Genomic DNA, 13,016 nt, shown 5'->3' with positions numbered 1-13,016 from the left:
CTTCATTTATTTCAGTGGAATTAACACAAGGTATTAAAAGTACTTAATACTCTGGCAACAGAACGGTTATAGTTTTATACTGAAAACTGACCACTCTAAAAAAATATTGGCAAGGAATGAATGTGAAATACATAAAATTGCAATTGTTTGCACCTATCCTAAGTCAGGTACCTGCTGTTCAGTGGTTGTCGATTGTAGTTCATAAGTTTCATATAAATTAGAATGTTGGTTTTTCTGTTTGGATGGTTTTAAACTAGTCATTTTTGGAGCCCTTTATTAAGCTTGCTGTTAGGTTTGAGCCTAGGATCCATGTTGAATACTGTACTTTGTCCTATTATGAATGGTTTACTTTTACAAATTGTTACTTGGTTGGAGAGTCGTCTCATTATAGCACTTATACCACCTATATAATAATATAACTGAGTCGTCGACTTTTAAATCAAAGTTCACTTAAAATCTTAAAATAAGACAGCTTATAAAACCCAGCCTCCACATTTAATTGTCCAATACTAACTTTTTTACAGTTTGAACCTTACAATTGCACATTGCATTTACCCCATAAACTGACTTGTCAGCATGTCATAAAAGAAGCAACTATTATAAGTTCAAAAGACAATTTAAAAAAAGATATAAATTTACTGAAGACATATATAATAACAGGTGCATCTTTAAACCATATGTATTAATTCAAAACCATATATAAAGATACTTATATTATCTTTTAACTGAATATAAAACTATAAAAGATTTATTTCCTTTACAAGTATAAATTTAAAACTGAAGAGATATCTGATATTACTTAAATAAATAAATCATATAAATATGGGGATAAATTAAATAAAATATACATCAGAGAAAGAGGAGATAGCTGTGTATTGGTACAAATAGTCATATTTAAAACGGAAAAATCAACAATCGTATCAAAATACTCTTACTTCATAAATCAGAAACATTAAACAGTGTATTTAATGGATAGCCGTAATTAACGTGTAAGATTTAAATCACATTACATCAAGTCACAAACAGACCATTTTACTTTTACTCCTATTTTTATGGTTTAAGGTGTTCATAATCTGGATAATCTATCCTTCGTAGAATAAAAAATATATATGTAATACAATTAAATATCAAATATGACCTTGACATTTAAAGGAGTATAAGTCGCACATAAAATTGTTGGGTCTAAACAAACTGTGTAGGAGTCTAATGAAATTTAGGCCTACTCTTTAATAGAAAAAGGCTGCATCTATGAGATAGTAGGTTAATGTCAATTATGTATGGAAATAATACAAAATATATTTTTTTTTACTGTATGCTTTCGGAGATGCTTTCACTGATTATTAAATACCATCCTATAGCTACATTTCTATTTTTTTAGAAATAAATAAACCAAACCTACACACAACCATCTATAGTAACCTTTAATAAATATTAGATGCAAGATAACTGCAAACTACTGATAATTAGAAAGCATAACACATAAAAAAAAGATTACATAAAGTTTGATTTGCGTGGAAATTATTCGTTTACAACTACAATATATGTCTTAATTTACAGTGCATTCTAATATAAGTGCCCACATCTTTAATAACAAGTTTAAATTGAAACAAACAGTACCATTTAATGACATTTACATAGCAATTTTTTGTTTTATACAAGTACATAATGATCATAAAATTGAATGTTAGTAAACAAAAAATCACATGGCCGTTCCTCTGTACTTATCTTGCCTGAAGGTTGGCAGCACTTTTAGTAAGTGTCATGTAAACTAAGAACCAATCATTCAGGGCTGATTCAAAAGAAGAAGCAAAGTAATTTGGGTAAATGAGGCAAAAAAAGCTGAGCATACTGGATCAATTAAATTATTTTGTTTATGATTTTATGCAGATTTTTTTTTTTTTCAAAACTAAATTGAAGGTGTAAATTGCCTTATACTCCCTTACCTTAATCTGCTACTGGTATCATTTAAACTTTGTATGATGCTATATTAGCCTTTTGATAGAAATTTATTATGATGAGTGAGAGAGATCAAATTATTTTGTATGGCAATCTTTTACAATTATGATAAAATCATGAAATATTTGCAACTGGACAATAAGCAAACAACAACTATCAATCAATCAATCCAATCAAAAAACATTTAATTAAATCACAGAATAATTATTTTATAAGAATTGTTTGTAAAAACTTTTGAACCATATTCGGAATTCTGCTGACTCCTCTAGATCTGGCATAAAAATATACTGTAAATTCAGATATTATTGTAAAATTGCAATGGGACAATCAATGTTTGCATGTATATTAAAAAAACATTTTAAATTTGTATACAGCATTTCCAAAAATTGCAATTATTTATTTCAAACTTGTATCCATTGGTGGATCCAGGGGGGGGTGGTTCCAGGGGTTTGAACCCCCCTTTTTTGGGGACGCTCAATGCATTTGAATGGGGACATATAATTGGACCCCCCTTTTTAAAATGGCTGGATCTGCTCCTGGTATCCATTAAATCAAATGTATAGCAATCACAACAATAAAACGCACACAACAATTGTGAATTAACAGTTTGAAATTTAAAATTACACAACCTTTAAAACACATTCAATATGATCCAGTTGAATTAAAGGGGCAGAATGCTACCAGAGAGAAGAGTGACTATTCCACCACTTAAAATGATGATACATACAATATGTCCTTTACAAAGTATTTTATCATAGTGTTAATAGGGTGTTAATAGCATGGAATTATCTGTTCATGTAACCAGTCTGACATAAGACATCAATCTTACTTCATTAGGTTACTAGTACAAGTTTTATTTATCAAGCTAAGTGCTACCTATCTGGTCTTTTTGTCTTAGATAAATGAACCATGTATACTTCCATGAAAAATGTTTTTTAAGAAACAATATATATTCTTGAAATTCAAAGTAAGAGTGCTATAAAAATTAAATTGATATATAGTGTTTTTTTACTATTTCCTTGTTTTATTTTAAGAGAATTTTATGTAGACCATACCTTTTGAATTATAATGTAATTCATTTCTTTCTAGAGGTTTGTTCAATTCATAATACAATACTAGACCAGGCAGTCTGGACCATATCTTGTTCTTTGTTTTAGTGACTCATTTTTTTTTACATTTAAAATAGCAGGTAAAATCACATAAAATACCCCTTTCCCAAACATAGCCAATTTAATCATCTCCCCTTTAACTGTGGACCTTAACTACTTTTCTTTATATTATGCTCATTATCATAAAGTGTTCTAAAACAGTGTGAAGTTTAATCAAAGTCCAACTGTTTAGGAGAACTTTCACTTACAAGGCACATGGACAGACAGAAGGACAAACAAACAGACGAACGGACAAACAAGGAGATTTCTATTACCCCGCTCAAATGGTTTAATTCACAAAAACTTAAAAGATGGACGAAAGATACCAAAGGGTCAGTCAGATTCATAAATCTAAAACAAACTGAGTCACAACGCCATGGCTAAAAATGAAAAAGACAAAAATACAAACAATAGTACACATGACACAACATAGAAAACTAAAGAATAAACAACACGAATAAACAACACTAAAGGGGGGAATGACTTTCCATCATAAACATGATAAAACAGCAAATTATATATAGTTTGGTCTACATCATATCATTATGTTTAAAAGTGATCTCTTTCATACAAACACCAATTTAATAATTTTTTTAAAGGTAACCCTGTTCAGTTGTGTTATGTTAGTACACTTTAGATCTTATTCAAGGTTTCTGTATTTGTTCTCAGGTAAATCTGGTTATGTCACAAAACGCTTTTAATACACAGAAAATTGATATGGACTCAAAATTGTCTAAATATAAATTTGGATTGAAAATTGAAGTTTATCTCATTATTTTTTTATTGGAAACAGTGACATAATCTGTAAATTATGTCCTTGTACAAGCTTAAAAGCTTCAAGATCAAAATCCTATACTTTAGTTTTGAATTTATACTAGGCTTTCGTTTTTAAGCTTTTAAATTTATATCTGATAAATGAACCCAGTTATGAATATTGCCCTTTACATTATAACTTTTATAACCTAGTACTTTTTGGGACGTCTGATAGCAACCTCATATCTGACGATTCTGTTAACAGGGGAACCACAACTTATATCTGAACACTCTACATGAATAGTATATGATTTATTGTTGGTTGCTTAAGTTCCAGTAGTGAGAAGTAAAGAAATCAGGAGTCAAGGACTTCTCTCATAACTACTAAATAAGCTTATTGTCATTTTATGAGAATTTTGTTTGGTGACAAACAAAATTGAGAATGGAAATTGAGAGTATGTCAAAGAGACAACAACTCGACCAAAGAAAAGATAACTGCAGAAGGCCACCAATGGGTCTTCAATACAGCAAGAAAATCCTGCAACCTGAGTTGAGCCTCTGACTGCAGCTGGTGCATTAATAAAAATGTGTAATAGTTCAATGAAAATGAACATCACACTCCTTATAATTGTACTACAAATTGCTATATGTACTACAGAAGTTTACTTATTGATACTGTATTATCAAACGAATGATGAAACATTTGCAACTGGACATAAAAAGCAAAACTTAATTGATACTGTATACTGACACTGAAATAAGATTATCACAGATGTATGCTATTCTGTATTCTTTATAACAAATCTGGGCAGACAAGAACGGCCTCCTCAGGGGTAAATGTATAGTCTCCAGCCCTGCAGCCACATTCATAATGGGGTCTAAAAGAGATACTGAGTTTATGTATACATGCACTTTCACAATTTATTTTTACTGCAATATGCACCAACTACTACCGAGCTAATATCCAAACTTAATAGATTTAAAATTAAACTTTTTAAATAAACATAAACCGATGACAAGTTGTGAGCATAAATTAGCCGACATTTAATTTTGTCTATTTCCATAAACAAGTAATTATTTAAGAGTAAAACTAGAAACGGATTAGATCTAAAATATGATAAACCACAGTCAAAGTAGCTATGAATGAAAACTTCATAAGTTATTGATGAGGTTCACTCTGCCGTTTTTCATTCATGAAAATCTCACAATAAGGTACTTGTCAATTATTAAAGAACATTTTCTTTGAAGATAGATTATACTTTTAAGAATATGCAACAAGATTTAATAGCACTGAAGAAAGTCTCGTCACATTAAATAAACAAATTGTCAATGAATTGTTCCAAAAACTAAGTTAGAATATTGAAAAAGTTTGATCCTTGATGCATAGAGCTACCTGCGTTTACGTAAGAAAGGCTCCCCATAAAGAACAGGTTAATACAGTGTGTGTCGTATCATGTTCTGACACTTTTCAACTTTTTACAATAAACCAAAGTATTAGTAGTTACACCATATATCTTAAATTACCTGTACAAAAATATATAATCATAAATCTATTTTTTTTTGTCTGACTTCCGAGTTGAAATAAAATAAAATTAATCTTCTACACATTTGCTTCAGCATTTTTATACCAGTCCTATATTATTATCATTGCATGATGTCTATCATGAAATTTCTTAGAAAGATTAAAATTTGTGAATTTATTTTGTTAGCTTTAAAATAATGAATACAAAGTAATTTAAATAGTTTTGAGTAACAATATCATTAAATGTTGACCACTGTGGCATGTAATGTATCATCATGGCCATCTTGAATTTCAAATTAACAAATAAAACAAAAAGGTTGAATGCCAATTATAATCAAGCCACAGTGGAGGATCTTAAGTGAGAACTTTTTATAATGGGGGGTGGGGGTATGGCTCTGACTGATCTAAGGGTGGGTTGCTCCAGTCAGGCTTCAGTGATTCCCTATACAATCAACAAATTTTTCTCACCAAAGAGAGGCCCAGGCCACTCGATCCTTCTATGATTCAGAGCTAGTACATTTTTTTTTTCAGTTCAGTTTAAAAATAAACCCAATTATTATAATCAGATTTCAACTGTTATGCTTTTCCCTCTTTCTCTTTATTTTACTTTTTGTCAGTTTCAAATATAGAATATGATAAACATCATAATTCAAAATAATTCAACTTTATGAATTTGAGAAAATTTTACAAAAGACATTATTTCTGGATGGGATCTTTTGACTCCCTCGATGTTTTAATTAGATTTGAAGTTATAATTATGTTGCTTTACACAAACCTCCACCATTCATAAAAGTATAAAGGATGCATGCAAAATATGAATGCTTGATTGATAAACATCCACACAAGCTGTTTACTACATGTACCATACACAGCGGTGGGGGTATAAAAACAAGACAAGCCACAAATATCAAAAGGAAAATCTAACATGCCTCCTTCTGAGTTGTTAACATATAATTCCTGTAATTTATTGGTTTTTACAATACTGCTAACAATTACTTTGTTTCCCATTGTAAATGTAACATGTAAATATATATCTGACACATGTTAAACTACTATTTTATAACAAAATTTTGGTCTTGATATTTCATTCACAAGAATGACACTTTTTCAGTGAGAAGGTTTTGAATTCTACTGATTAAACAAAAACTAGCAGCTCATTCACCCAGTCAACAAAGACAGATCTTAATAATGCAGTCATCTATGAAAAGGTCGAGCCTACCCATTTTGTTTGTAAGTTTTCCCCGACATACAAAATATAATTTATTTGTACTATAAACTTCTCAAATATATTCATTCTCACTTTGCCAGTAAGTAAAAGCAAATTTGTTCAAACAAGATCTATAGAAAAAACCTGAATGAAAAATACTCGAGACGGTCGTTTAAAACAGCTCGCAAATCCATAATTCATTCTCAAAGTTTTCATTCATCAGTTTTTAAACCAAGCACCCATTTAATTTTTTGTTATAAATAAAGTAATAATAATAATAAAATATGATTTAGCTACTTCATTTTCAATATTTATGTAAACGATTTAACAAACTGTTTAAATATAGATTGAGATAAAATCATAATGTACCAAGTCCCCATTTGAATATCGCTGCTCAAGTCTTTTCTTTAAAAATAATGTGGTTATCGTGTATAAACTTGACCACCAAAGATGAAAAACAATTACTGTAAATATTAATTGATATTCTGTACCAATTGAATATTACATTAAAGTAAACATATTACCATATGATTTGATTCATGGATTATAACCATATTGATATTAATTTACAAGGAAGAAAAAAAAACAGATTATTCTTTTAAAATGAAATTATAACTTTCAGCCAATCATATTGAAAGAAAGGGGATACAGTGAGTAGAAACTTCTCAGGTTTCATGGTTAGTATATGTTTTTGAGACCTTACTATAGTGTGTGATCATCTACTAATTCTGGGAAAATCAATCAATTGTATAGAATGCACTGCAAAACCAAACAAAAAGGGAGATAACTCCTTAAATCATTGACTATCACCTTATTTGAGTTGATTGTCAGGTTACTTAAACTTTCAATTATAAACAACAAAAGTTATTGGTTTGATAGACATTTACCAACAATGCAGCTATCGTAAGAATATTATCATAGGCGGATCCAGGGGGGGGGGCCCGGGCCCCCCCTTTCATCGAAAAAATTTGGTTGATAATATAGGGAATCATTGAAGCATGACTGAAGCGGGCCCCCCCCCCCCCTTAGGAAAAGTTCTGGATCTGCCACTGATTATCATCTGATTATAAAGACATTTCTTATACCTTCTTGGTTATTTGATTGGTTGGGTAAAATTCAAATACAATGCTTATTTATTCCTTTCCCTTCAGTCCAGTTAAGACAGGTTTCTAGTTGAGTAAATAGATATAGGAAGATGTGGTGTGAGTGCAAATGCCTGGTTCAGACAGGTTTCTAGTTTATCCAAGGCCTGGGTTGTACAGGTTTCCAGTAAGTCCATGTTAAGCTAAGCTAGGGTCCATGTTTAGTCAAAGTTCAGCTTTGATATATTTACAGTTCAGTCAAGGCCTGGGATGTACAGGTTTCCAGTAAGTCCATGTTTGGCTAAGCTAGGGTCCATGTTTAGTCAAAGTTCAGCTTTGATATGTTTACAGTTCAGTCAAAGCCTGGTTTATACAGGTTACCAGTTAAGTCCATGTTTAGAAGAATAAATATATACATATTTACTTGGAAATGATAACCATGTACCTTTTAAGTATTTGTCCACTAGGGTCAATTTAATTTAAATGTATATAATAAATGATAGTCTAATGAATGAAACATGTTGCCATATTAATGCCAGTAAAGGTTATCTAATATGGATATAAAAAGGGACCCTCTTAAATGTTTCTTACATTAAAACCCTAAAACAGTAACAATATACCCGTATGGTATGACCTTTAGTATTTAACAATATATTCATAGGGCTTTGATGTTGAAACTTCAAAAGTCACCAAAACTGGGTTTTAGTACCATGACCTTAATATTTTTTGTCCAAGGCCCTAGTTAGATCTTTATCTTGATTTTATCTGTGAGTCATACTGCAATAAGTGGCTAAAAATGATGAATGGGTAACACAGAACTTTAATCTAAATGACCACTATACAATTCAAATTGTTAATCCTCTTTTTGGCTCAACACACAGAATACAAGTCTTTCTTTATATACATGTCAAGTGTCACCTTTTTGCACATAAACTGAGACACAAGAAACTTTTTTTTTTAAATATTCCGTTAAAACTGTTTTATTGCTGTGTTTTCCATACTTTGGAACTTAACAACAATCAAGTGTAACGTACATGTGGTTTAATAAAAAGGACATCTCAGGTGCATAACATCACATTATAAATGTGAAATTTTATATATTTTATTGCTGATACCATAAAAATTATGCAAATGAGTAACAACTTAATTGACATAAACAGTGTAAATAAACAGACATTGATATCTTTCGATGCATGTGCAGCAAGGTAATTACCCCATATAGATAGTAACACTTTTTAAAGTTATGTAATTACAACTGAAAATGTGCACAATATTTACTACAAAAGGAAGCTAACATTACAGTTAAGGCAATTAAGAGCACAACATGAAGTCATTTGGTAATAAATAAAGGATGTAAACAAACCGTTTGGACAAACTACAGACAGGTATAATATATATAAAAAATCATCTTCAGTTTTTCAGTTATTTCTAGTTTTTTTGTGCTTTTTATGTTTAATTCTTCTTCCAAAAAGAAATCACCACTTTCCAGAATCCAGGACAATGATTGGAGCAGGGCATCTCCCTCCCAGTTACCCTCCCCCCCCCAAAAAAAAAACAAAACAACACATGCAGATACACAGACAGACAAACATTGCAATTGAATGGGCTAATAATAGTATGGAAGTGTTGTGTATTATATCTAGTCAAACAATAAATAACACACTAAACATATATACAAACACTATATAAGTAGATGACTGTTTTGTTGATTAAAATTAAATCTCTGTTTTGCATTATTTTGGAAGGCTCATCAGAGCAAGGAGTTAGTTATTGGCAAATGCAACCACTTATAAATGCCTGAAACTACTGACTGGTCTCAATCCATGGCAAAAACAAGAATGAACACACTAAAATGCTTCCTGCTTTACTGACCATATTTGTTTTATGTTGTTAGTCTTAAATATCAAGTTTTACTAAAAGTATCACATACACTTATTTAACATAAAACAAAGAAATGAGGTCAAGGTCAGTTAAATCAAGCCAGGCATACATGTACACCTTCTAATCAAATTTGTTTGACCTATTGCTTACACATGTATAGTAATATCAAGAAAACACACCAAAACATAAACACTTTATGCTGACCAGTGAACCATGAAATTAAGGTCAAGATCAGATGAACTGTGACAGACAGGCATATACACCTTACAATCATTTCATGCATCAACTATAGTTGACCTATGGCATACAGTATAAGAAAAAAAAAATAGCATGCAAAATCTTAACTTTAACCACCGAACCATGAAAAGGAGGTCAAGATCAGGAGGCATCTGCCAGTTGGACATGCACACCTTACAATCATTCCATAGTTGAATATGGTTGACCTATTGCAAACAGACCAAAACACAAAAACTTATCTAAAATACTAATCCATGAGCAATGAAAATGAAAATGAGGTCAAGGTCAAATGACACCTGATAGTTCTATAGGCACATTTTACAATCATTCTATACACCAGATATGGTAGATCTATTGCTTATAGCATCTGAGATATGGACTTGGCCATGAAAGTTTTACCTCAATGTTCCTTGATCCAAGAAAAGTGAAAACTGTCTGACAGACATGAGGACCTAATCTTGCAAGGTACATACAAACCAAATATAATTGTTCTATTACTCATTATAAGAGAGAAATTAACATGACAAAAATTCTGAACTTTTTTTCAAGTAGTCACTGAACCATGAAAATGAGGTCAAGGACAATGGACATATATGACATACATTAACTTATATCATAAGGCATCTATATACAAAGAATGAAGCATCTAGGTCTTCTACCTTTTGTAAATATGATCGAAACTTTAAAGCAGTTTTAATATCAAGGTATATATAGTTTTTTTTCTTCAGAGGAAAGTGCTTGTGTACCAATGGTAGCAATTAAGATATTATGTACAAGCACTATTAATGTGCTCTGACTTATCTGGTGACAGTAAATTGACACCTATAATTACAACAGTATCATATTTTGTCAACAATATTGTCGAAATAATTGATGTTCTTAATATGTAATTACTTAAAGTTTTAAGATGTTGCACTATATTTTGCATGTTGAACCTCCTTATCAATAAAGTCTTGTCAATTGATATCACTATTACATGCAACAGGTTCAGGTAGATGTTTAAGAAGCCGCTGATACTTTTCATAACTTGATATATATTAACATTTTTTTCGAATGTTCGCAGCTACCACCTGCATCAAGCGTTTTTTTTTGCAATGAAAAATAAATTTCTTGGAAAAAATAAAAGTTAATATGAACTAGCATATATACATATACTTATTTAATAATTAAACTCTAGACAGCTATTAATTTAACATTTTATGTTAAAGGAAAATTTGCATTTTCACTTGCATTAACACCATTTATTCTAGTTTATTGATTGTTATTAGCCTAATGTCCAGTGGCAAATAGTTCATGCATATTCAGGACAAGTAATTTATTCTTCAAAAATATTTTAAATGCAGACAGCTTTGCACAGATAAACAGAGCCAAAAGCCAAACTGGCATTTAAACTTGCAAACTATATATTCTAGAAGAAAAAGTTGCAATACAGACAGCTATGATCATTAACTGAAGCAAAAAAGTTTGCATTTATGATATAAAGCATTTATGATATAAAAGCAAAAAAAATATTAAATTTAAAAAAAGTGATTTCTACAGGTAATATTAAAACTACCTACCATGTACGGAATTACTAAGAGAGCAACAGAACTTCTCCAGGTATATAAATTCATCTTAATTATCCATATAAAATAGTCACTTCTTTAAAAACATATTAAATTGTAAAAACTTTAAAACAGTCTCCATTCAGACAAAAGCAATAATTCTGTGTGAAGATGAGTTTATTTTCTATCGTTTTACAGCCATAAAAATAACTTATGATAGTATTATCTTAAACTGCTTAGGAATCATAATCTAAAAAGACAAGCTTAAAATTCTTTTTTAACAGAAGACTGCTGGAAGTTTTCTTGAAGTACATTTGTGTATTTACTGTATATATAAGTAATTTACATGATTGACAAAACAACGATGTCAATGTCTCCAGCGTATGTGACAGACAGGTAGTCAACCAATCAGAACAGGTGACAGGTAGATGATTTCCCAAGCAAATTTGTTTGAATGAAAATTTAAAGGGCTTGTTTCGCTATCACAGCAGTCGTGATAAGGGATTAACTTCAGGTAAAACAGCACTTTAATAAGTAAACAGCAAGAGATGTATATCCATTTGACGGAGGGAAAAAAAACATCTTTTTTTTTTATTAAATAAAGAACATATAGACTTTTCTCCAATTTAACACTTAAAAAATACAAATGCTAATTTTACAACAGAAATTCATTAAATAATTTGTTTCACAAACACTTCAGGTATCTAAGTATCAGCCATGAAAAACATTGAGATTAGTTTATACATTTATGGCTTAAGTTTATTTAAACTGTAAAAGTAAAATAATGTGTTTAAACATTGAGCCAAAAAGGTACATTACTAATGAGACTTAATGGGCAAATGTTAGGCTAAAAAAGGGATAATTCATGTTTAGATATGAAGAGCATCTGAGAAACAACCAATACCAGGAAAAATTGTTTTAAACTAATGAACCATAAAAATGAGGATAAGGTTAGATTAATCATAAAAGATGGGCATCTTGAACTATATATCATTCTATACACCAAATATACTTAACATATAGCATACAGCATCTGAGAAATGACTAAAACCATGAAAACTTCATTTAAACCAATGAACCATAAAAATGAGGTCAAGGTAAGATCAATCATAAAAGATGGACATCTACAACTAACCATCATTTCACACACCAAATACTGTTAACCTTAAAGTATCTGAGAAAATGACCTAATTACCATGAAATCTTTTCTTCAACTAATGAACCATGAAAATAAGGTCATGATTAGATGATCCCTGCTAGATGAAGATGGACAGCTTTAACAACCAATTAATACACCAAATAAAGTCAACTTATTGCAAAAGTATATGAAAAACAGTCACCTTACTACAAATAACTGAACTTTAACAAATGAACCATACAAAATGAGGTCAAGGTCAGATGACTCCTAGCTAAAGGACATAAAATCTTATACACACCTAACAAGAAAAACTTTAGATTGACCATAGATGTAATTACATCTATGGATTGACCAATGAACCAAGAAAATGAGGTCAAGGTTAGATCAACCTGCAGACAGACAATGTACACTTTACAATAATTTCATGTACCATTTATCATATTGATTATTGTATCTTAGAAAAGGACCTAACCATAAAAACTTACCCTTAATCAATGAAACATGAAAATGAAGTAAAGGTCAAGGTGAACCCCACCAGATTGTAATGT

At 30.6% G+C, this 13,016-nt stretch overlaps 1 protein-coding gene across 1 annotated transcript in view; it reads right to left on the bottom strand.

The window, feature by feature from the left end:
- Nucleotides 1–11,636, bottom strand: part of LOC134722937 (A disintegrin and metalloproteinase with thrombospondin motifs 18-like) — a 52,333-nt gene extending 40,697 nt beyond the window's left edge. The window contains exon 1 of the mRNA XM_063586571.1: nucleotides 11,346–11,636. Within this exon, the coding sequence (XP_063442641.1) occupies nucleotides 11,346–11,399 (54 nt within the window). The 5' untranslated portion in view covers nucleotides 11,400–11,636. The remainder of the gene's footprint in view (nucleotides 1–11,345) is intronic.
- Between the last annotated feature and the right edge of the window lie 1,380 nt (nucleotides 11,637–13,016).

This window comes from Mytilus trossulus, chromosome 6 (assembly GCF_036588685.1).
Source record: "Mytilus trossulus isolate FHL-02 chromosome 6, PNRI_Mtr1.1.1.hap1, whole genome shotgun sequence".
NCBI lineage: Eukaryota > Metazoa > Mollusca > Bivalvia > Mytilida > Mytilidae > Mytilus > Mytilus trossulus.
The sequence above is the reverse complement of the archived record's forward strand: the minus strand, read 5'-3'. Positions and strand labels throughout refer to the sequence as shown.